The sequence below is a fragment of the Dipodomys merriami genome, unplaced genomic scaffold, assembly GCF_024711535.1.
Source record: "Dipodomys merriami isolate MVZ:Mamm:240054 unplaced genomic scaffold, mDipMer1.0.p SCAF_13, whole genome shotgun sequence".
NCBI classification, from domain to species: domain Eukaryota; kingdom Metazoa; phylum Chordata; class Mammalia; order Rodentia; family Heteromyidae; genus Dipodomys; species Dipodomys merriami.
Genome location: NW_027202604.1, coordinates 24,416,322 through 24,438,525, shown reverse-complemented (window position 1 = coordinate 24,438,525; position 22,204 = coordinate 24,416,322). Strand labels below are relative to the sequence as shown.

Genomic DNA, 22,204 nt, shown 5'->3' with positions numbered 1-22,204 from the left:
AACATTTACTGAGAGCTGTGTTCCAGGCAATGATCTGAAGCACAATACGGACCTGCACATTGGAGCCAATGCCCTCACTTTGCCAAACTTGCATTTTAACTCGAGAAAGAGCAAAAGGTAGATGGTGTGGGTGAGAAAGGACTTAGAAAATAAGATGGTCAGGAAAGTGACATTTTAATACAGATTGTGAAGGGTGGCCCAGACAGTGTGGCAAAGGACTCCTATGTGTTGGGGTTCTTGGCATGTCTGAGATTGTATCACTAAAATGCAGTAAGCTGGGGAAATGTGATTGAAGGCTCATGAACATTAGGGGATACAATGTTTTGACAGGAGAACAGATTACAAGAAGACAAATGTCCAGAGGCAGACAACACAGGCTAGCTCCAACGAGGTTGACAGTGGTGGAAGGGAATAAGAAGAGAGTCTAGGTATGTTTCAAAGAGGCAACAGGATTTTCCAATCAGATGAAATATCTTACAAGAGGGGCTGGGAAGGTGGCTCAGTGGTAGAGTGCTTGCCTTGCATGCATGAGGGGTTCAATCCCTCAGCACACATAAATAGAAAAAGCCGGAAATAACGCTGATGCTCAAGTGGTAGATCACTAGCTTTGAGCTGAAAAGCTGAGGGACAGCGCCCAGGTTCAACAAAAACAAACAAACAAATATATATATATATATATATATATATACGTATATATATACATATATATATGTATATGTGTATATATATATGTATATGTGTGTGTGTGTGTGTGTATATATATATATATATATACATCATAAGACATTTTAGTGTCGAACAATGAGCAAAAAGGAATTAATGACATAAGGGAGTTTGCTTTAGAATTTAGAAACAATTATATACAATTTTCTATTTATTTAATTTTCTATTTATTTTCTTGCCAGTACTGGTGTTTGAATTCAGGCACTTGAACTCACTTGGCTCTTTATTCAATTAGCACTTTACCACTTGAGTCATGCCTCCAGACCAGCTTTGCTGTTAAATAATCTCAGCTACTTCTCTGTCCAGGCTAGCCTTCAAACTGTGATCCTCAGTTCTCAGCCTCATAGGTATCTAGGATTAGTCGTGAACCACCTGCACCAGGCAACTAATTCATTTCCTACCAGTGGATATTCACTTTTACCCTAGTCTACCCTGAGATGAGGTATGTCATTATTTTCACTAAATGTTAATTCTGTAAAACTTGTCAGAAGTCAAATTTACAAAGCTGGAAGTTTTATTTAATCAGAAAAACTTTTATTATAAGAAACAATGACATTAGGTAAAAATGCAAAAAGTTGTGCAATTATGGCAAAATGTTTAAAAATATCTACACATTTGCCCCTGTAGGACTACAGTACTTACTACATACCTGAGCACTGAACATTGCCATTTGAATCTGCTTTACATGGAATCTGTTTTCTCAGATTATATCCACTTCTTCACATGCACCAATGAAATTGAGAAAGCATCAACTTTATACAATAACAGGAAATAAAGGTGGAAATTAAAAAATACAACTTCTACTTTCCTATAACATAGTTTTATCCAGTCCAGTCTTCAATGTGTTACAAAAAATATATAGGAAAGTGCTACATACATTCTTCAAATGCAAGAACACAATTAAAATGGGACCTTTTAGTTCTGTAGTTGTCATTGTGCCTTTTATTTAGTTTCATCTTACTATGAAAATGTGCCTTAAATATCTACACATAAACCCACACAATACTAATCTTAGTTTTCTAGGAACTCTTCTGAAACCATTTTAAAAGTGGCAATTTATCCCAGCTATATATAATGTAAACAAATAGTTCTTCATACAAAATTCAAATATATTCTACTCCAGTAGAAAACTCTAAGCCTTAGCTTTGACCCACTATTCTTAGATCATACCCTCAATATAAATTGTTATAATAAAATGAACAACTGTTGTGCAGATCAACAGAATAATGAACCACAGTGTTGTTCTCTTACATACAATACAGCACAAATACATTGCTAACTCAAAATTCTATGTCATGTTTTCAAGTAATACACTTTTCTAAATATAGAAGATTGTCAAAAAGCGGCAGGAAATCTTACTGAACAAAGCTTTATGAAAACAAAAAATGGTTATTTTTTCCCTCTCTTCAGCAATTCAAAACTGTGAAAAAAAATATTAAACTCACAGAAATAACTCCAAAACAGCATGGAGATAAAGACAATAGAAGAAAAATTAAGGAGGGTAAATGTATTTGTTAATACCATTTATAAAGAAATTAGTTACACTCTCAAGACCAAGAAGAAACTACATATCTAGCTTTCTAGAACTAGATTTAAATGTTAAAACTATAAATGCTGTCCCCTTGAACTTTTGCTTCAGAAAACTGTCCCTACTTGTAGAGGTCTTTGTAAAGCAGTTTGGAAAGTTTCTGAAAAAATGAGGTATGTGATGTAAAGAGGCAATGTTTGAAATTTGTTTCACAGTATCACATTACAATATGTATGAGATCTTTTTAAATACAAATCATTCCAGTTTGTTTTCTTCAAGAGAGTCAAACTGTTTAGATTAGGAAAGACATATCTTTTATTAAGTATTCTAGGCATACTAAAGAGTAAGTTACTGACCCAAATACCTGCCTTAGGGACATGAGTTACTTTGTCCTTTATGTTAATATTCCTAACTGACTTAGAAATTCATCAGTTGAACATGAAAAATGTGCCTTCAAAGTATCCATAAATCTGCTATTCTGTTTCTTCACTGTTAAGTGCAAAAAAAAAAAAAAAAGGAAAGAAAATGAAATTGTAACTATATATGGAACATAAAACCCACTGAATTATTAGAGCACTACAGGAATTTTGTTTCTGGAAATAGAATTTTGAAAGTAGTTGCAAAACTTCACATTATAACACAATGTACCAACAATGTCTGGACCAGCAAGTAGAGCAAAGGAGGCCAACAAAATGGCCCATGTTAGTGCAAACTTGGAATATAACAGTCTTATTATCCTATGACTGAATCAAGTTAGACCAATAGCTGACATATCCTACCAAATAATTAGCAAGCCTTGTGAAATCACAAGAGTTCAACAGGTAAAGTACTATGACATTGAAACTAATACACTAACTTGAAAGATAAACTTAGGCTCAGACCATTTAAATCAATCAACTATACACATGAATTCTTATACTAGCACCAGCCACCTACAAATTTAAGCCCTTTCTGGGATTTAAAAAAAAAAATTGAGACAGTGTTTGCACTTGAAAAAGTTATGGATAGAAAGCTGCCACTTTAAAACTTTAGCCTAACTTAAAAGTATATGGGAAATATGAATAATCAGTCTACAAGCTCTTTCTCAGACTGATATTTCCTTCTGTCTAATAACAGAATATGTTGAAATCTCTTGAAAACAGTACACAAAAACATGTAAATATATATAAATATTAAGAATGAGGATCTAAGTTAGTGCTTCTCTGCATTAGAGAGGTCACAGCTAAATAAAGTACTAGTGATATTGCCTCAGATAGGTACCCGTATTTAAAATAAAAAGTCATGTCAAACTAGTTTGGATGACTCTACCTAGTTAACCTAACTGCTCTTTAAGAGTGCATAGTTGTCCTGATTCTTCTGGTAGTTCAGTGACTATTTACCACAAAATTGTAAAATGACAATCACTTTTATGCCAGGAAAAAAAAATGCTGATAATTGCACTTTGTTCTCTTTTCCTTACTGAAATGAAAAAACATCACAAAAATGAAAGCAAATCCATCCCTACACTGTAATCTTTAAAAGCACCCATTTCTGTATATTAAAACTCTCAGCTTTTTGGATCAAGCCTCTCCTGACAAGATTTCTTGAAATACCACTGATACTTAGAAGATCTGTCACTAATCACAGTACTTTCTGGAGACACTGAGGGTAGAGTTTAGCAACAGCACATTCAAAATGGCGGCCAAGGTCCCACAACCGATCTGGGGTTTCATATACTTTCAGCCACTGGTCAGCAAGGTCATCGTATTGGTAAAGGGAATTTTTCCTGCTGGTTCTGAAGACATGTTCTTCAACGGTCACTTGAGTAGCTCGAACAAATAAATGGAGTTTATCCTGGAATAGTACCAGCTTAAGATATGGATTTATGGACTGATCACATGGAAAGTCCTTCTTCCGAGTCCATTTATTAAGCTCAATATCATAGGCTTCAACAGTAAACATACGCTGATGATTTCCACAGGTTCCAGCTATGTAGTAGATAGAGTTCTTGTATACAGCTGCTAAGCCCTGGATTCTAGGCACAGTCATGGGAGTTAAAAAACCCCAGTAGTCTTTTTGAGGTTCATAGAAGAGGAAAAATTCTCCTAAAAAAGAAAACAAGAATATGTACGTTGTCATGTTTGGTTTTGGTTGTATGTTTAATCCAAACCTCTAAAGATGAGTGAATACTTTTCCAAATGTTTCCATTTGTAAATACAATAGAATAGACAATATTATATTCAACCTGAATTGGGAGATTTGGACAAAAGGGGTACAATAAGGAGTTACTTTGACGACATTGCAGAATGACAGTTAAGAGCTTAGTTCCATTTGTTCTAACCTATTGTGTGTTCTAAGAAAATTATTTTAAGCTAGCTCTCAAGAAACCATCATTACTAACAGTCATTTAGTAAGCCAAAGTGGATATATGCAGCTCCATCATAAACAAGTCATTCCATATTTTTGTTGTAATTATTTAATTAGAAGACATGGAATTGTTCAGATTTGTGCTTATGGGTCACTGCTGTTTTTACATAAGTTTTGCTGCTATAATGCAAAAACAAATTTCAACAGTAGAAAACTTGACAACACTAAAAGTACAGAAAACACACTAAAAATACAGAAAATACACACATGGTTTGTGGAAAGACTTCCGGTCCATTTCTAATTTAACAGTAAAAGGGTATAGCAATTCAGTCTGCCAGTTAAAAATGTCTTTAAGAACTACATATTCCAGAGGTATGAGGAATATCAATTCGAAATTAAGGAGACCATATCTTAAAAAAATAAAAAAACAAAAACATTATACCTAAAGATTTACAATGCCTTTGCTGATTAGAATATCTGTTAATTTTTTAAAATCTGCTAATTAAAAAATCTGGGTTTTATATGAACAGATTAAATTATTTTCATTAGTCACAATATATAGATTGAATATCTGTTATATGAAATGCTTGGAGCTAGAGTATTTTCAGATTTTGCATATAAATGAGATATCTTGAGGCTAGAGCTCAAGTCTAACCATGAAATGCATATAAAGTTTTTTCAGTGATGAGACCACGATCTGTCACGAGGTTTAGTGTGGAATATTCCATTTGGCGCGTCACACTGGCACTAAAAAAGTTTCAGATTTAGGAGCACCTATATAGCACAACATTCCAACTATTCGTGTCAGGTTTATTTATATAAAGAGAATTCTAAGTTAAGCTTCCTCTTGAAAACTGTTACTAGTCTTATTTCCAAATTCAACTTCATAGTTACTTATAATAACATTTTAACATTAAGTAATAGTGTTTTAATTGATCCCCAGCTTTTGCTTGCATATCACCTGCTCTTATAACAGAATTCCTGATAAGGAAGATAACAAAACTTTTAAATGTTCCAGGTGCAGGTGGCTCATGCCTGTAACTATAAGTTACTCAGGAGGCTGAGATCTGAGGATTGTGAGTCAAAGCTAGTCCGGGCAGGAAAGTCCATGAGACTATTATATCCAATTAACCACCAGAAAACTGGAAGTGTCGCTGTGGCTCAAAGTGGTAGAGCTCTACCCTTGAGCAAAAAAGCACAGGGACAGCATCCAGGCCCTGAATTCAAGTCCCACAACCAACAAAAAGCATAAAAGTTCATGTTTAAAATTTAAAGTCTTCCTTAATAAAGTAAAACCAATGATTAGCAATTAAAATCCTCGGGGCCTCAAATTTCTCTTATTTGCAATATAAGCCCTTTATTCTGGGCCTGAATTTCTATTAATTCCATGCTATTTTGCTATAATATTTGCATTAACACACAACCTTTGCATTCCAATCAGAAACTTCATAATTGATTCTGCCTCTATCAGTTAACTGGTTATAACCCGCAAAATACAGGAGGGGGTAGGAGTGAGTGTACTTCACTATAGGATGATGTACACTATCCAGAAATACTACATGCATTATACAAGCATTCCTATATTCCATCTTTTTGGCAAGACCAACAAATCTAAGTCATGCACTGTCTTTACATAATTAAAATAAGGCCCTAGAGAACAGGACTCTTCCTGGAGAATTAACTTGATGTTGAACTTAGACCAAAAAGTTTCAGGCATTTCTAGGAAATTTTAAGTCAAAAGATTAGGATAAAGAACACAATTTTTAAAAACAAGGATAAGAGCTTAAAAAAGTTATCAATGTCTTTGAAGTTCCAATTTTCCTGTTATTTAAAAATAGTGTGATGAAACATTTAACTATAACCAATTAAGAAACAATGTAAAGAAATAAGGATTTGCGTAATCTCAACATTCAACTTTCCAGCAACTAAAACATATAAGAAAAAAAATAAGGAAAACATTCTCACAAATTAAAACCTTATTCTCATCCATTTGCTGTGTTTCTGTTGTAACTTTGCCATAGTACCAGACTTCAAAGGCTTAAGAGCGTGTATGTGTGTGTTTTAGATATAAGTACACTCACAAATAAGGGAATAGGAAAATAACGTATTATCTCAAATTTTTTCAGTACAAAACACTGAAAACAAACTATTATGAAAGGAAATATGAACCAGTGAAATTAAAATATGAAAAATTATCTCAGCCTTTGTTGATTGAGATATTGTTTCCTAACTACTGTAATTACAAGGCTTATAAAAATTCTTTGGTAGTCATGTGCCAGTGGCTCACACTTGTAATCCTAGCTATGCAGGAGGCTGAAATCTAAGAATTTTAGTTTGAAGCCAGCTCTTGCTGACAAATCTGAGACTCTTATCTCCAATTAATGAAGAAAAAGCTGAGAGTAGAGGTGTGGCTCAAATAGTAGAGTATGTCTTGAGTGTCACTAAGCAAGAGTACCCTGAGTTCAAGCCCCAGTATCAACACAGAAAAGCAAAACAAAAAACTCTTTGTTAATTGAATAGTATAAATCTAGTTAATATTCTAGATAATACTTTGCTCTTTTTTTTCCTCTTTTAAACTAATCTGGTAAATTCCATAACAAAGGAGTTACTGTATCCTTTGACTGTAGGAATATGTACTAATCTTATTTTATTGATTAGTCTTTAAAACGTTCTGAAATAGTTCTCTCAAGTTGCTGAATTATTTGTGTTTTCTTATTCCTCATAGGCCAAACTACAAGAACATACAAAAACAAAATTTAAGTAATTTAGAAGTATTTTTAAGTATTTAAAACCTTTTTTGATTCACAAGGTAATTTTTCTGTATAGGTCCTTTACAGATAGACCATACCAACGAATACTTTAGGAGAAACATGCCAGCAGTGTTACCAGGAAATGTTACCTATTTCCTTATAATTAAGTAGCCTTGCCAGAACTCACTCACATTGGCACCTACCCTGTAAAACGTAGATCTTCTCTTTGTACTCCACGGCATTATGAAATTCCATGGCAACTGGCATGGCGCAGACCGTTGTCCAACAGTTCTCCCTGCTGTCGAAGCACTCCACAGACTTCAGGGAGTTTCTCCCATCACCCTCATAAACTCGGCCTCCAATGGCATACATCTTACCACAGCAATACACTAGTTTGCAGCCTATTCTGGCTCGCAGCAAGGATGGTTTGGATAGCCATCTATTAGTGGAATGGTCATACATCCAGAAATCATTTTCCGCCTTGTGGTCAATGGAAACCTCACTGCTGCTTGGCCTGTACCCTCCTGCAATGTAAATGTCATTATCTGGTGATACAAGAATCCCAACTTCTCTCAGATCATTTGGTGGTTTGCATAGTTTAAACACTCTTCCTGTGACTATATCTAGACAAGGCACTGTTTGCTTCTTTCCTGAGTGTTTGTGGGCAGCATCGAAGCATATAATCATTTCAGAAGCAGTCATTCCAAGCCTCTGTGTACAGCCATTAGTGTTGGCTGCTCCCTTTTCTACACAGCTTTTGACTATAGCTTGTGCAAAGTGAGGTGGGATTTTCTCAATAAACGCATCTTCCATCAGAGGAAAACGTATGCATTTGGCAAAAATTTCTGAAAGGTATACTTCTCTTTCATTCTGTTCATGTTCAAACCATCTTATAATGCTTTCATAAACATGCTCTTCTCGATCCACGTTTAAATCATCACTATCTAGTATGCTTATCAGTTGGTCTTTTGTCAGCTGGAGAAACTCTTGTTCTTTGGTGACACACAGGAATTTTTTACGAATGTATTCTTTTGATCGGTCTCCCAGTTCCTGATGACCATAATGATCAGCAAATATAAAGACACCAATAGAATTTTGTGGTTCCAAATGACTGATCATGTATTTAGCACATTGGTCTTGAATAGAAGGAATCTGGAAGATGCTAGCTGCAGTGAACAAAGCTTGAACATTGGCCTCTGTCAGAATAATTCTAGAAGTGTAGGCATAATTCAGTACTAAATCCATCGATTCAGCTTCCACACCGATGATTCGAACTTCTTTCTGAGTACTTTCTGTAAGGCCACTAGTGAACATGGATCTAAGAAGGAAAAAGTGGTCAATATTTGCGTGCTGCAACTAAAAATTATCTTGACAAATTATTAAAAGGATAGTTACCAGACAACTTTTAGAAGCTGAATTAATATATTCTAAGGTATTGTGAACAGGAATAAAAATTGACCACAGAAGAATTTAGTCTAGCTAATCCCAAAAGCTCTATTCTTAGACACAGTCACTTTCTGCTGAAGAAGTTAAGGACAGTCTATCTCAAAATGTGCAGGAATCATTTAAAGAAGGGCCATTTGGTCTGTTTTCTAAACATAAAACAAGCCATGGAAAGCCTTCAGGGGGATTTACTTCACATGCCAAGGCTGGAAAATAGCCTTGATCACCAGAGCCATTGGGTTAATTGTGGCTGTAGATAGCCTGAATAAACAAATTCTGAAATAATCCTTAACTCAATGAGCCTCTATATCTTCCCACCCCACCCCACTGTATTTCTTACTATCCTAGACCAGATATCTACTTGTCTTTTCATTACTTCACAAATGTCTTTGTCTAAAAAATAGAAGACATTATGCTTCGATCATTTCTTTGGACTTCACGCTGTTGTCCAGATCCCCAGGTATATGTAAAACTAGTAATAATAAACATCTCTTGTTAATCAAATCTTGCATTAATTTGGATCCTAGATCCAGTCAATGACCCCCACAACTACAGAGGATCTGTCTTTCTCAACAGTGCCAACCTAAGTAAAGTAGATCAAAAGGAGATAGAACACAGGCTTCTAGTTAAGCTACATTACAAACACTGGACCTTAAATTGGCCTGTCTCAGAAAGTTTGGGATAATTGTAAGACTATAAAAATAATATAGTAAAAGTCACAATCTAATAAAATTTATTTATATTTTAATGAAAACAAGAGCAACTTACACCCCAAATAAATTGTTTAAATTTCATCTTAGTAAGAGCAAGATGTTCTTCCAAAGCACATGTTCTCTATCTAAATGTTTTAAAACTACTACTGTCTTTTAAATGGTCTCTTAATACTTACATGAAATTTAATGATCACTTACCCTTGGAAATTTTGAAAACCATTCCTTAAAAGTCATACGTAATCTTCTCAAATTTACCATATTTGCCTATTTACATTTACACATAAAGATAATCTTAGGGTATTATGTCTAAAATGAACACATTACTGATTCTTTGAAAATAATGATTTTTAAAATCTCAAAGACTTCCTTGAAGACCAAACTTTTTTAAAACAATTAAAATATTGATGCATTTATCAAACTTTCTTGGCCAAAACATTAAGTAGCTAATACCTGGTTCTTTAAGTAATAATCATTTACAAAAATCATTTACCTTTTTTACCCTTTCTTTAATGTTTCATTCTAGTCAATCCTTAAATATAAAAACAAAATATAAAAAGAATTATACAGCAAAAATAGCAAAAATCGCTTTTTAACAGCCATTTGAGGAAATGTCTTTATCATAGTATGCCTAATAGATACTTCTTGAGGAAATTAATCTACTTCTTGAGAAAATTAAGCTAAAACTGATACTAAAGATAACTATTGGGCCCAAATCCTTCACATGTTATTTTTGTTATATATATATTTTTAGATATCCTTAAAAGAGAAAATTTCCAGTCACTTTTAAAGTCTACATCATATACATGGAGGTATTTTTTTTTTTGGGGGTCCGGTCATGGGGCCTGAACTCTGGGCCTGGGCGCTGTCCCTCAGCTCTTCAGCTCAAGGCTAGCACTCTACCACTTGAGCCACAGCGCCATTTCCAGCTTTTTGCTTATGTGGTGCTGAGGAATCGAACCCAGGGCCTCGAGCATGCAAGTCAAGTGCTCTACCACTGAGCCACCTTCCCAGCCCCGACATGGAGGTATTTTTAAATGAAGTATGAGAAGCCTTAAAGGTAGAAGGACATAACCTGCTAAATAGCTACACATATGCTGAGTTCTGTTTTCACTTTGACAAGGTAAAATTTTAAGTTTACTATCACAGGATTTGATGATTAAAAACCAGACGTCCTATATGTGAGCTAATTTTCAATTTAGGTGCTATAAGACTATATATACAGCTACAAATTAAAAAGAAAAATAAAAACTGTCATTGGATAGAATTAATTCCCCTAGGAGAACATTACCTCATATACTTTTATCATGGCAACTACTCTTGCCTGGAGCAGGGTGGTCTCCCACACAGGAGTGGTCTAGTGTCCAATGAGTTCTCTGTTCTAATAGGTTCCTCAGGTAAACTCTAACCAACAGTGGAAGCACTTCTTCTCACAAAATCCTGAATCACAAAAGTTTCTAATAATCACACAAATATTAATTCTATCAAGTCACTGGAATCAGGAAACGGCCATGCCAGATTCCCAGCTATTCTAATTTTTCCACCTGTCATGCAAGATTTAGAAATTATTACGTGTGGGCTAGTAGTGTGGCTCAAGTGATACATTACCAGCCCAGAAAGTGCAACACCCAATGTTCAAACCCGAGTATCAAAAAATACAAAAGAAAGATAAATTTAAAAGACATCATCAACTATGATTTTCTAGATTCTACATCAGGATAACTAATTCCAAGAAACTTCTGAACCAGAGTAGTTTAAAACCTAATTCTTCCTCACCCATCTTATGCTCAGGTTTTCCAAGCATTGCTTTTACTTGTTTGAAATTAAGAAAAAGCTGTTGTATGAGTGCTTCTTTTATATAAGTCTTCAAAGTCCACTATGCATACACATATACTATTTAACTAATATAATGTAGAGAATGAAATTTCAGTAAGATAGATATTTTAACTTTGAAGTTTCAGTTTTTATACTGCTCAAATCTAATACACAATAAAGTTTGAAAATAAATTTTAACCTAGGTATAAAAATAGCACTAGTAATTTTCATTGACAGGCCAAACATTGTTTTCTGTGTATTTGAATTTCATCTTTTTTTTTTCTTTCCAGCTCATTATCTTGTGATAATACATAATAGTCCAAATGACCTAACCTAGTCAGGTCTCAATGGTGACATCACATGGATCAGACTGAAGTAACTATATTTAACCCTGAATTCTGAGAAAGAGGAACCAGAAACTACTGTTTGGAATGTTACTCTGCTAAGTTCCCTATAAAGGTAGGCACTTTCAACAGGAAAAAAAAAAAAAAAACACATTCACAATGTGGCTGAGAGGAGTTTACTGTCATGGGTGCACCATTTTGGGATCTTGAAAGGCTTATAAAAGTGAACAATGGAAACAAAAAAGTTAAGGCAGGAAACTACTTTTTCCATTATCTTCTTAGAATAGGAAGTTTTTTTTCAGACCAAGCTTTAAAAATTGTACTTCTCAATATTTTATAAGCAAAACTCAATACAGAATGAAACAAACAAAAAAAAACCCTAAAAAGAGAAGCATAAAAATAACTGGTTTGGGAGACCTAAGATATAGACACTATTTCATTTATTTTCATTACACTGCTTTTGTCCCCATTAAAAACAATCTATGAGGCAGGCCTGGGGCCTCATACTTACAATCCTAGCGGTTCAGGAAGCTGAGATATGAGGATTACAGTTCACTCAGGAAAGTCTGTGAGACTTTTTTCTTCAATTAACCACCAAACAGTCCAAAGTGAAGCTATGGCTCAAGAGGCAGGGCACTAGCCTTAAATGAAAAAGTTCAAGAAGCTGGGAGCTGTGACTCACACCTATAATCCTAGTTACTCAGGAGGCTGAGATCTGAAGATCTCTGTTCAAAGTCGGGGGGGGGGGGGGGGGGGGGCAGGAAAATCTGTGAGATTCTTATCTCCAATAAATCACCAGAAGGATGGAAGTGGTGCTGTGGCTCCAGTGGTAGAGGGCTTGCCATCTTGAGCTGAAGAGCTCAGGGACAGCACCCAAGCCCAGAGTTCAAGCCCCACGCGGACCAAAAAAAAAAAAAAAAAAGTCTTAAGAAACAGCACCCAGGCCCCGAGTTAAACCTCAGGCTTAAAGGCACCAAAAAATAAAAATAAAACAAAAAAAAAAAAACCCACTGTATGAACTCTAATTCTCTAAGAGTTATACATACTAAAGAAATACATGTTAGGACTCATTTTTTTGAAACAAATTCTAGATTAGCATGGTTCAGAAAATTTTTTCAAGGACAGAAACAACTTTTCAAAGATGAAAAAAAACTTTTCAAGGATAGAAATATGTAGCAATCTGATCTGTGCTGCTTAATATGGCAGTTACTAGCCACATGTGCTACCTGAACACTTGAAATGTTTGGTATACTTGAGTTACTAACTGTTTAACTTTAAAGACTAGCAGTTTAAATAGTCATTTGTAGCTAGTTACTGACATATATGGTAGCACATACATATGCACACACACACACATACATACACACACATACAAACACACGGTCCACTAATTGGATTTTAGAAGACCCTCGTAGGGAGAAAAACAAACCGTACTTAATAAAATACAACCTGTTACCTACTTTAATGTGTGTGTGTATACACATATATTCTTGGTGGTTTCATTTTACTGTTCCAGCTCGGTATAAACATGGAGTAGACAACACTGAGCGGGGAGCTCGGTGCAGAGAGCAATGTAAGTTTCATACCTGAAGTAGGGGCTGATGGCAGCAAGAACGTTCCTATGACAGGAAAATGTTTTCCCGTGATCCACTTCCACTATAATGTCTGTCAACTGTCCTTCATCGTACATTTTTTTGAGTTGCTTAAGAATACTGCAAGCATGGAAGGGGTCCATGGCCTCGTTGGCTGGCTCGGAGGACGCGATCCCATTCGGTGTTGGGGAAGACTTATTTAAATCTAGAAGAGAAATCGTACAGCCACAAGTTCCAGCCGGCTGCGGTGTCCCGGGGGTGGGGTGGGGTCAGGTTGTTTGGTTTGTTTCTGTGTTTGAGGGTCTCCCCGCCCCTCCCCTACACAAACACACGGGGGACTGTCTCCCCAGAACCGCCGATCATGGGATCGGGGACAGCCCGGGGCCGCGCCGGCTCCAAGGCCGCCCCGCAGCGGCCGGAGCCCGGCGAGCCCGACGCGCCGCGCTCGCGGACCGGACGCGCGAGGCGAAGCCGCCCCGAGCCAGCACGCCGGCCGGGCGCCCCCGGAGGGAAGCGGGGCGGGTGGCGGCCGTCGGGAGCCCCGCAACCGCCTCGCCAACGGCGGCGGGCGGCGGCGGGTACCCGGGCACCCCCACACCGTTCATCACCGACCCCCGGCTACCTCCACTGCGCCATCCTCTCCGGCTCCGCGTGGTGACCTCCTGAGCTCGCAGTCCGTGAGTGGGCCCCATTTGTTCCCCTCGTTTCCACCCTCTAAAACTCGTCCCGGCTACCGCACTACCCACCTGCCGACGCAGCCATTGCTAGATGGGGCCCCGGCTCCAGCTATTTAAAGAGGAAATGTCATTTCGCTCCTCTGGCTCCCGGGTTCCGGCCCTTCCAAGCTTCTCCTAGCCAATAGGGTGTCCTATGTAGTCTGGCTCCGCCTCCATATTCCGAATTCCTACTGCTGATTGGTAGAAGAATGGGCACTTGCATCTCGGGAAATGTAGTTTCCGTGCCCGCGCTCCCGCGTGGTCGGGTTCGGGCGGAGGCCCAAAAAGGGGATCCCCGTTGGCTGGTTCGGGCGGAGATGGAGAGCGCGGAGCAGGGGCGGGGCGCGCAGGGCCTGCCGGGAGATGTAGTCTTCTGCCTGAGGGAGACCTGTCATTCGGAGGGGCTGGAGCAGGGCAAGCTTTTCTAGCGAGAATTCCCCCATTTTTGGCCTCTCTCCTTGCCTCTGGCTCATTTTTTGTAACCCTTTTTTTTTCATACCCTAAACTTCCTGCCAGTGAGTAAGGTTACGGATGAATGTGGGCTCTACGTGAGGCTGCAAAACCAGAACATTATGGAAACGGACAGGCGGGCTGCTGTCCAAAAAATGCAACGGCAATATGACACCCCTCCTGAAGGAAAATTCCAGAAGGCCCCAAAGCAAACCATTTCTGATGAGTCACCTGGGACACCCAATTGAAATAGCCTCGCTCTGACCGGGTGCTCCGCTTTCCACGCATTGACCTGGTCTGCTTGCAGTGGCTTCTCAGAACATTAAACTCCAACCTGTCTCCTCTACAAACTCCCAGGGACCACCTGTTCCCCTTCAAGAGAAGAAGGTCGCTATGTAAGGATTCTAGATACTTCGAAGAAATATTGGAGAAAGTCCTGAGCCTGGTGATATCTTAGAGAAGATTTACACTCTTAGATAGTTCTACTTGTAACATGTGGACAACAACCCATATTCTGTCTGCTTCATAAACTGAAAATCTTTTAGAAGAAAGCAAAGAATGTATTGCGCACCCGTTTTGATTTACTTTACCTGTTTCTGGCACCCAACAGGGTGTTTGAAATATTATAGATATTTGATAGTTGAAAATCTTTTGAACCCATGTTAAAATGTCTCTTACTGCTTAAGAGACAGTTGGCCAATTATCAATTATTTTTTATCATGAGAGAGGATCTCATTATGTGGCCTGTTGAACTGGCTTGAACTCAAACTTCTACCTCAAGCTTCTCAGTTCTGAGATTACAGGTGTGTATCACCATGCCCAGAACCATTTTCTGTTTCATTTAATTCTCAACATTTAACAAGCAAATTGGCAATATTTCTAGGTTAAAGAAAAGAATATAGTTTAACCCACAATATTAATAAACTTAGGGATGGGCAGGATACACGGGGGGGGGGGGGAAGCCCATCTAATATAAATTCAAGAATTGAACATTTTTGTCATTACAATCTTGCCATTCATATGACATGCTATAAATGAACTCCATAGTAAAGATTTCATTATCACTATGGTACATTTCACACACAAAAAAAAAACATAATAAGTAGAAGGAAAGTGAGGGAATAATCATATGCATTCTCAATGTTCCTTAAAAATGCAAAGGTTCTGTTTCAAGGTTGGTAATAAGTAATCAGAGTCTGCAGTTTTCTTTTCAGGTAAGGTAGTTCTAATTTAAGTAGAGTATACTAAAACTAGTGCCAAGCCAGGTGCCAGTGGCGCATGCCTGTAATCCTAGCTACTAAGAAGGCTGAAACCGGGGCTGGGAAGGTGGCTCAGTGGTAGAGTGCTTGCCTTGCATGCATGAGGCCCTGGGTTCAATTCCTCAGCACCAGATAAAGCTGGAAGTGGCGCTGTGGCTCAAGCAGTAGAGTGCTAGCCATGAGCCGAAGAGCTGAGGGACAGTGCCCAGGCCCAGAGTTCAGGCCCCACAACCAACCAAAAAAAAAAAAAAAGGCTGAAATCTGAGGATTATAACTTGAATCCAGTCTAGGCAGGAAAGTCTTTGAGACTCTTATCTCCAGTTAACCACTAGAAAACCAGAAATGGCGCTGTGCTCAAAGTGATAAAGCATTAGCCTTGCCTGAAAAAGCTCAGAAACAGTTCCCTGAGTTCAAGCTCCATGACAAGTAACAACAAAAAAAGCCAATGTGGAAAGGCAGAAACAAAAGTAATTGGATTCCTTCTTAATAGACCAAGTACTTTACTGTCCTCTGAAACCATTTTCTCATATATTTACTGTTTAAAGTAACATTTTAGAAGGATTAACATTGAAAACCCAAACCAGAATATATAAAGGACCTATATTTAGACCAAATTAAACATTTAGAGCTTTCTTACTATAATGTTTCTTCCCTAGGAACCCAAAACAAAGAGGGTTACTATGATCATGGTGGCTTGAGAGAAAAAAAAAGGCTTTACATTTAAATGTAGCAAAAATGAAGGATTAAGAAAGGAGCAACTTTGAAAAATGAGAAAATTGCAAAGTCACCTTGTTTTTTCTGCTTCTACTTTAAGCAAATAACTTTCTAACAGTTATCAGCTGTGCTCAGACTATTGTTGATTAAAAAAAAATACCACACAACACAAGAATGATAGCAGCTTTAATGAAAGAGGTATAAAAGAAAATAGGACTTCACTTCTGCAAATCGATTCTGCAGTTTTCCAATTTCCCTGCTCAGTACTGGTTGAAGCTGTGAAATTGACCAACGCTATATAAAATGAAAGTAAAGAGAGAATACTTGAGACTCTTCCCTCTCAGCAAATGACAGCTTATACCACCTCCTTGATATGCTCAGTGTGACATTTTTCCTTGATGAAGACTACTTTGGTGTTGGCTGGATTCCTGCCTGGAATGGATTAATACACTTATTATTTCCATATACACTTAATATAATAGATATTTAAAGCACTTTTATAAATTTCTAGAACCCTATCCATTACATATAATTTACTTTTTTACATAGACAACTCTAAATAGACAGCATTGATTTTACCTACTGGGCATTTTTGAATTTGTGGTATTTTTAATGCTCCCTGAGATCATTTGAAGAGGCAACATTGGTAATGGCTAGAAGACTGCATTTTGTGGATATGAGTGAATTTGATCATACTGGGCTTATAAAAGTACATTTGTTTTTTAAGCATTTAGAATTTAGCATGAATGAAAGACTGTGACGCTAATAGAATGAATATTTAATTTCCCCAAAATATTTATTGCCACCTCTCCATTTGCATTATAGGTAGACATTGCATAATTCAAGGTCTCTGATGAAAGAAATGAAGGAAAGAAGGAGAAGGAAGGAGGGAAGAAGGGAGGCAGATGAAATGACTAAGAGTAAAATTAAAAACAGCTTAAAAATGAGAGTTAAGGGTAGATGCTAGTTAGCAAAAATAACTATTAAGGATTTCAGAAGAGATTCTAAAAAAACAAATGTTAATTATTTCAGAAGATATTCTTCCCAGTTAGTGTAAGAGTTAAGCTGTGCTTCAAAGAGGATACATTACAGACATATTTAACAAAATGACAGAGTAATTTCTTGCCTATTGTTATGTCTTGGCTTGACCTAGAAGGCAAAGCATTAATTGCTCCTACTTTAATATTGATGAGAGTTAATTCAGGAACTGTACAAGGAAAAAGAATTAATGGCTATGTGTTGCCTATTTTATTTCCCTTAAATTTACATCTTAATTAAATTTTATAAGGATGTTATTACAAATAAGGAGACTAAGGTCTGCAGAGTTCAATACCTTGTCCATAGTCATATAAGGGTCTTTGGCTACAAAACCAGCTCTCATAGGACATAGAAAGTTCTCTGGGAATGATACAATATTCAAAGTTATTTTCTCCCCATTAAGCATGTCTAGTCTGTCAAACAGAACTAAGAATCTACTATTCATGGACAATACTATTGTTAAGATACTTTGATGCCCAAAACACAGAAAGGAAAGGGCAAAGAGTAAATTCATACTGTTGAGCTATTTTGACTTTGTCAGACTAAACTGATCATTTTAGAGGTATGGTGATTTAGAGTATTTTATCTTTCCAATAAATAAATTGTCTGTAAATATGCATATATACACTATTAAATATTATTATATACGTATATGTTATATGCATATATTTAGTAAGCATAAGTTAGTATATATAGAATTACCCATTGATATTTGTCGACTGTTTCACCATTGTTCTGCAGAATTGAATTATTGTACAGGATCAAAGAGCCTGAACTGAATTACCTTATGGGACCTTAATTTATTTGGTAATATTAAAATTAAAGATGATTTCAGGATCCAAAGCCATTGTCAACATGTGAGAGAGAAGTCAACACTATTCTGAAGGTTAGCTTATAACCCCAATGGAGCTAACAGAATTAAACAGCAATTATTGGTTCTTTCTAACCCTAAATATGTTCTAATTTTTTCCTCTAAGTTCATGGAAACACTTTTAAAAAAGGTCTGGAGGGAGACTCAGTGGGCAGCAATTTTCATTGTGCAGACACAGGAACTGAAATTCACAGACAAGTAGCCAGGTACTTAGATCAAAAAACCTAATTAAATATTTATAAGATCTCTATTAATTGTCACACTAATCTCAGGAATGTTCCATTTTATTTGTCATTGTTACATCACATGGTTGCCTTGGTTTTGTTGGCCACATTGAACCTGAGGTCAGGACTCATGCCCTGTGTTTCCTAGGCAGGCACTCTTCACTTAAGCCACACTCAGCCCTTTTCGCTTTAGTTATTTTCAGGTGGGGTCTCATATTTTTGCTACAGGACTGGCCTAAGGACAGTTCCGCATGGCTGGAACCACAGGAACATACACCAACACCTGATTTCTTGGTTGAGATATGGGTTTCATTAACTTTTTCCCAAGCTGGCTGCAAACCACAGTCTCTCCAATCTCTTGAGTATTTTGGGATTACAGAGCACCTAGCATTAACACTACCATTTCTTTTTTTTTTTTTTTTTTTCCCCAATCCTGGGGCTTGAACTCAGGGCCTGGGCACTGTCCCTGAGCTTCATTTGCTCCAGGCTAGCCCTCTACCACTTGAGCCACAGCACCACTTCTGGCTTTTTCTATTTATGTGGTCCTGAGGAATTGAACCCAGGGTTTCATGCATACTAGGCAAGTACTCTATGGCTAAGCCACATTCCCAGCCCCTACACTAGGGTTTCTTAATTTTAGCATGGTTACCATTTTCAGCCAGAAATACTTATCAACACCGATAACAAATGTACTAGCCACCCATACTGACAGAGACATGAGTAAAACCAAGATAGCTAAGTGACCTTACAGGTATATAGGCAATCTGTGGCATATATACTTATGATAATAAAATAATACCTTTATTGTTATGATTGGTTTATTCCAAGCATATGAAAAAAAAGACCCAAAGTATCTATTGCAGGAGTTCCCCTATAGGATGATTTTGACCTCCAGGGGATATTTGAGAAGGTCGAGAGACAGTTTTTGGTTGTAACATTTGGAATGTGGGTGTTACTATGGACACCTATAGATAGAAGCCAAAAATGTGGCAAAATGTCACAGGTTGGCTTCCCACAACGAAGTACCCAGCTCCAAAAACTCTGTAGTGCTGAGGCAGAGAAACTCTTGTCTACTTTGTTCACATACTCCCAAATTTACTTAAATAAAAAGGAAGCCTCTGAGATGTCTACAGTCCAAACTGAACATCCCAGCACTCATGAAAAGAATCCAAGTGCTCCACTATCACACATTTCATGGTCAGGCTTATGGGAATTTTATTCAGAAGTGTGGATCTGGGACATCTGTTGTGGGCTCCAAAGAGTAGACTTGATTTCTCAAGTCTTGATTCAACGTTAAAACATTGCTCTTCAAAACAGACAGGCCCACATATACTTCTGCACCTACTTCTTGATAAAGCCAAGTTTAGTCTCAATGGAAAAAAGTGTGACATATAATTAAATACTGCCCAGTGATTTGATAATACACTTTCCGTAGGAACTGTGATGAGTCTGAAACAGGAAGACATTTTCTTAAGAAAAGTCTATCATGATAGAAGCAGTCAGGAAATTATTGACTGTATGGGATTAAGGAAATCAGATGTACTATAGCTTAGCCATTCTAACTGCATTTGTGAGACAAGTTTTGTCAAACAAATGAACAAAGATGCAAAAGACATATGGAAGGAGTTTCTTTTTTCTTAAAGGGTGGGAAATTACAAGTTTAACTTCACTAACAAAGTCTGATCATTAAGAATCAAGTTGTGATAGAATTGGGGTTTAAAATTTTTTTCTCAGATAGCAAATTTTGTTTGCTAGGTCTGAGCTTGCAGAAAAAAATGGCTCTAGACTGAAGTTATGGTAACAAGCAAAAGGATGTTTGTGGTAACTTGTGAATCAGAAGACAAAGCTTGGTTGGCCATATGTTAATTTGATCAGGAAGAGGAATGCACACAGTTTGTGGTCTAAGAGTTTGAGAACACCTCAAAAATGTTTGGAATGTACAGAATCAATAAACTGCCTGTTTTCCCAGGTGTCTTATCCCACTGAATACTCTAGGACTTGAAGTTTGTAGTGTAAATATAATTCAAATACTTTATTAATTACTGAGACTAAGACAGGTCAGGGGAAACATACCTTTGATACCTTTTCATTTATTGAGCTTCTGTTCTGCAAGCATAGGAGAAAATTAATTGCTATACAAACTTTATTTGAAAATAAAGGATCCTTTTCATACCTGATCTTGGTGAATCTAGCCATTCCTCCCAAGTCCTGGGCTCTGTTTATTAAATAAATGACTTTTGTAGCAGACACTGGTAACTCATCTTATAATCCTAGCTACTTAGGAGGCTGAGATCTGAGAACTGCAGTTCAAAGCCAGACCAGGCTGGAAAGTCTGTAAAACCCTGTAACCACCTGAAAACAGGAAGTAGAGCTGTGGCTTAAGTGGTAGAGTGTTAGCCTTACGCAAAAGAACTCAAGAACAGCATCGAGGTCCCGAGTTCAAGCCCCATGAATGACAAAAAAAGGAAAGACTTTTATTCTAAGAGCATGCAAGCTCAAGTTTGAGCAACTATGGGCTGTGATTTGTACCGCTTACTGTAAAATGACTTGGCACATATATTAAGCATAAAAATGTATACGTATGGTGGCACATGTGGCAAAATATTAACCTTTTGGTAAATAGAAGAGTTTATGAGAATTCATTTGTATGATGCTCATGGGTTAGACACTTTTCCTATTAAAATACATCAACAAAACTCTATACATAAAGAGATAATAGAAAAGAAGGAGGCTCCACTCTCTAAACTTAAACTTACGATGTTATCATCTCATAGGAAGGAGGGGAGGAAAAAAGATGGGAGGAGAAAGAAGGGAAGGGAACAGAGAAGAGAAAAGAGGAGAGGAGAGGAGGGGAGAAGGGAGGAGAGAAGAGGTATGCACATGGAGAAAGGTGAAAATATGGGAACACTTTTTACGATTGTATTTGCGTTCACCAGTTGGTTTATCAGCTTCCAACTCATAATTTTTCTATCTTCATTTTTCAAACAGCAGGGATTATAACATGTGCACTACCATGATTGGTGGAAATAACTTCTTATAAAGCAAAATTCTAATGACTCTCCCTCCATAAGCTATGCTGAAAAGGTGGCACCGATTCAGAATACATCTTTCTGTTTAGACTGTTGGACTCAAATAGTTGCCAGGTAATATTGACTGTAGGAAATTCCCATGACTACTTCCTTACTTAATTTAATTCAGTTCAATTCTATCCCCCAAGGCAGGTGTTTGGCTATGTGAGCTTGAAGAGCTGTAAAAAAAAATACCCATTTTCTAGAACTGGCCTTTTCTAATTCGTGCCCTTATCTTAAGAAAATAATGGACATGATATGAGAGCAACCCTGCAACTCCACATACTCATTCCTGGTTGGTTTAAAATATCAGCTCAGTGGAAAAAGCATTCTGGCACACTTTTCAGGACATGCTGGATCAGTATTCCGTGGAAGAATTTTGTACAATGAAGGAACATTACTGTAGCAAAAGCTATGTTGAAACATGGAAATGCATATTATGTACTGAAAATAATTGCCCAAGTTGTGCACATTTTAAACTGTGGAAATATGCCTAAGTAAAAAGACTAGAAAAATCCATCAGGATACTATGATGTTATTATATGAAGAGATCATCGATGATGATTTCAAAAAAAAAAAAAAGAGTTATTCTCCACTCTTAAACGGTGAATAA

The 22,204-nt window shown here is 37.2% G+C and overlaps 1 protein-coding gene and 1 long non-coding RNA gene across 6 annotated transcripts in view; one reads left to right on the top strand and one right to left on the bottom strand.

Annotated features, from left to right (window-relative positions):
* Positions 1-1,246: 1,246 nt before the first annotated feature.
* Kbtbd8 (kelch repeat and BTB domain containing 8) lies at positions 1,247-14,117 on the bottom strand. The gene is made up of 4 exons (XM_070018920.1): positions 13,998-14,117; positions 13,246-13,456; positions 7,551-8,665; positions 1,247-4,335 (listed from the first exon to the last, which is right to left on the bottom strand). Exons 1-4 carry the CDS (start codon positions 14,011-14,013, stop codon positions 3,872-3,874), a joined length of 1,806 nt encoding a protein of 601 aa, XP_069875021.1. The 5' UTR covers positions 14,014-14,117; the 3' UTR covers positions 1,247-3,871.
* Positions 13,773-22,204, top strand: part of LOC138824737 (uncharacterized) — a 67,734-nt gene continuing 59,302 nt past the window's right edge. For 4 of the 5 annotated variants that reach the window (XR_011371170.1, XR_011371168.1, XR_011371169.1 and 1 more), the window contains exons 1-5: positions 13,773-13,928; positions 14,484-15,220; positions 18,170-18,314; positions 18,406-18,505; positions 21,512-21,666. This is a non-coding gene — a long non-coding RNA (uncharacterized lncRNA). The remainder of the gene's footprint in view (positions 13,929-14,483; positions 15,221-18,169; positions 18,315-18,405; positions 18,506-21,511; positions 21,667-22,204) is intronic. The other variant, XR_011371171.1, reaches the window with a different exon arrangement.

Excerpts from the sequence above, each read along its gene's own strand:
- Kbtbd8 (XM_070018920.1), bottom strand. Across the intron at positions 8,666-13,245 it reads GCCATCAGCCCCTACTTCAG|ATCCATGTTCACTAGTGGCC; the intron begins GTATGAAACTTA and ends TTTCCTTCTTAG. Across the intron at positions 4,336-7,550 it reads GAAGATCTACGTTTTACAGG|GAGAATTTTTCCTCTTCTAT; the intron begins GTAGGTGCCAAT and ends TTTCTTTTTTAG.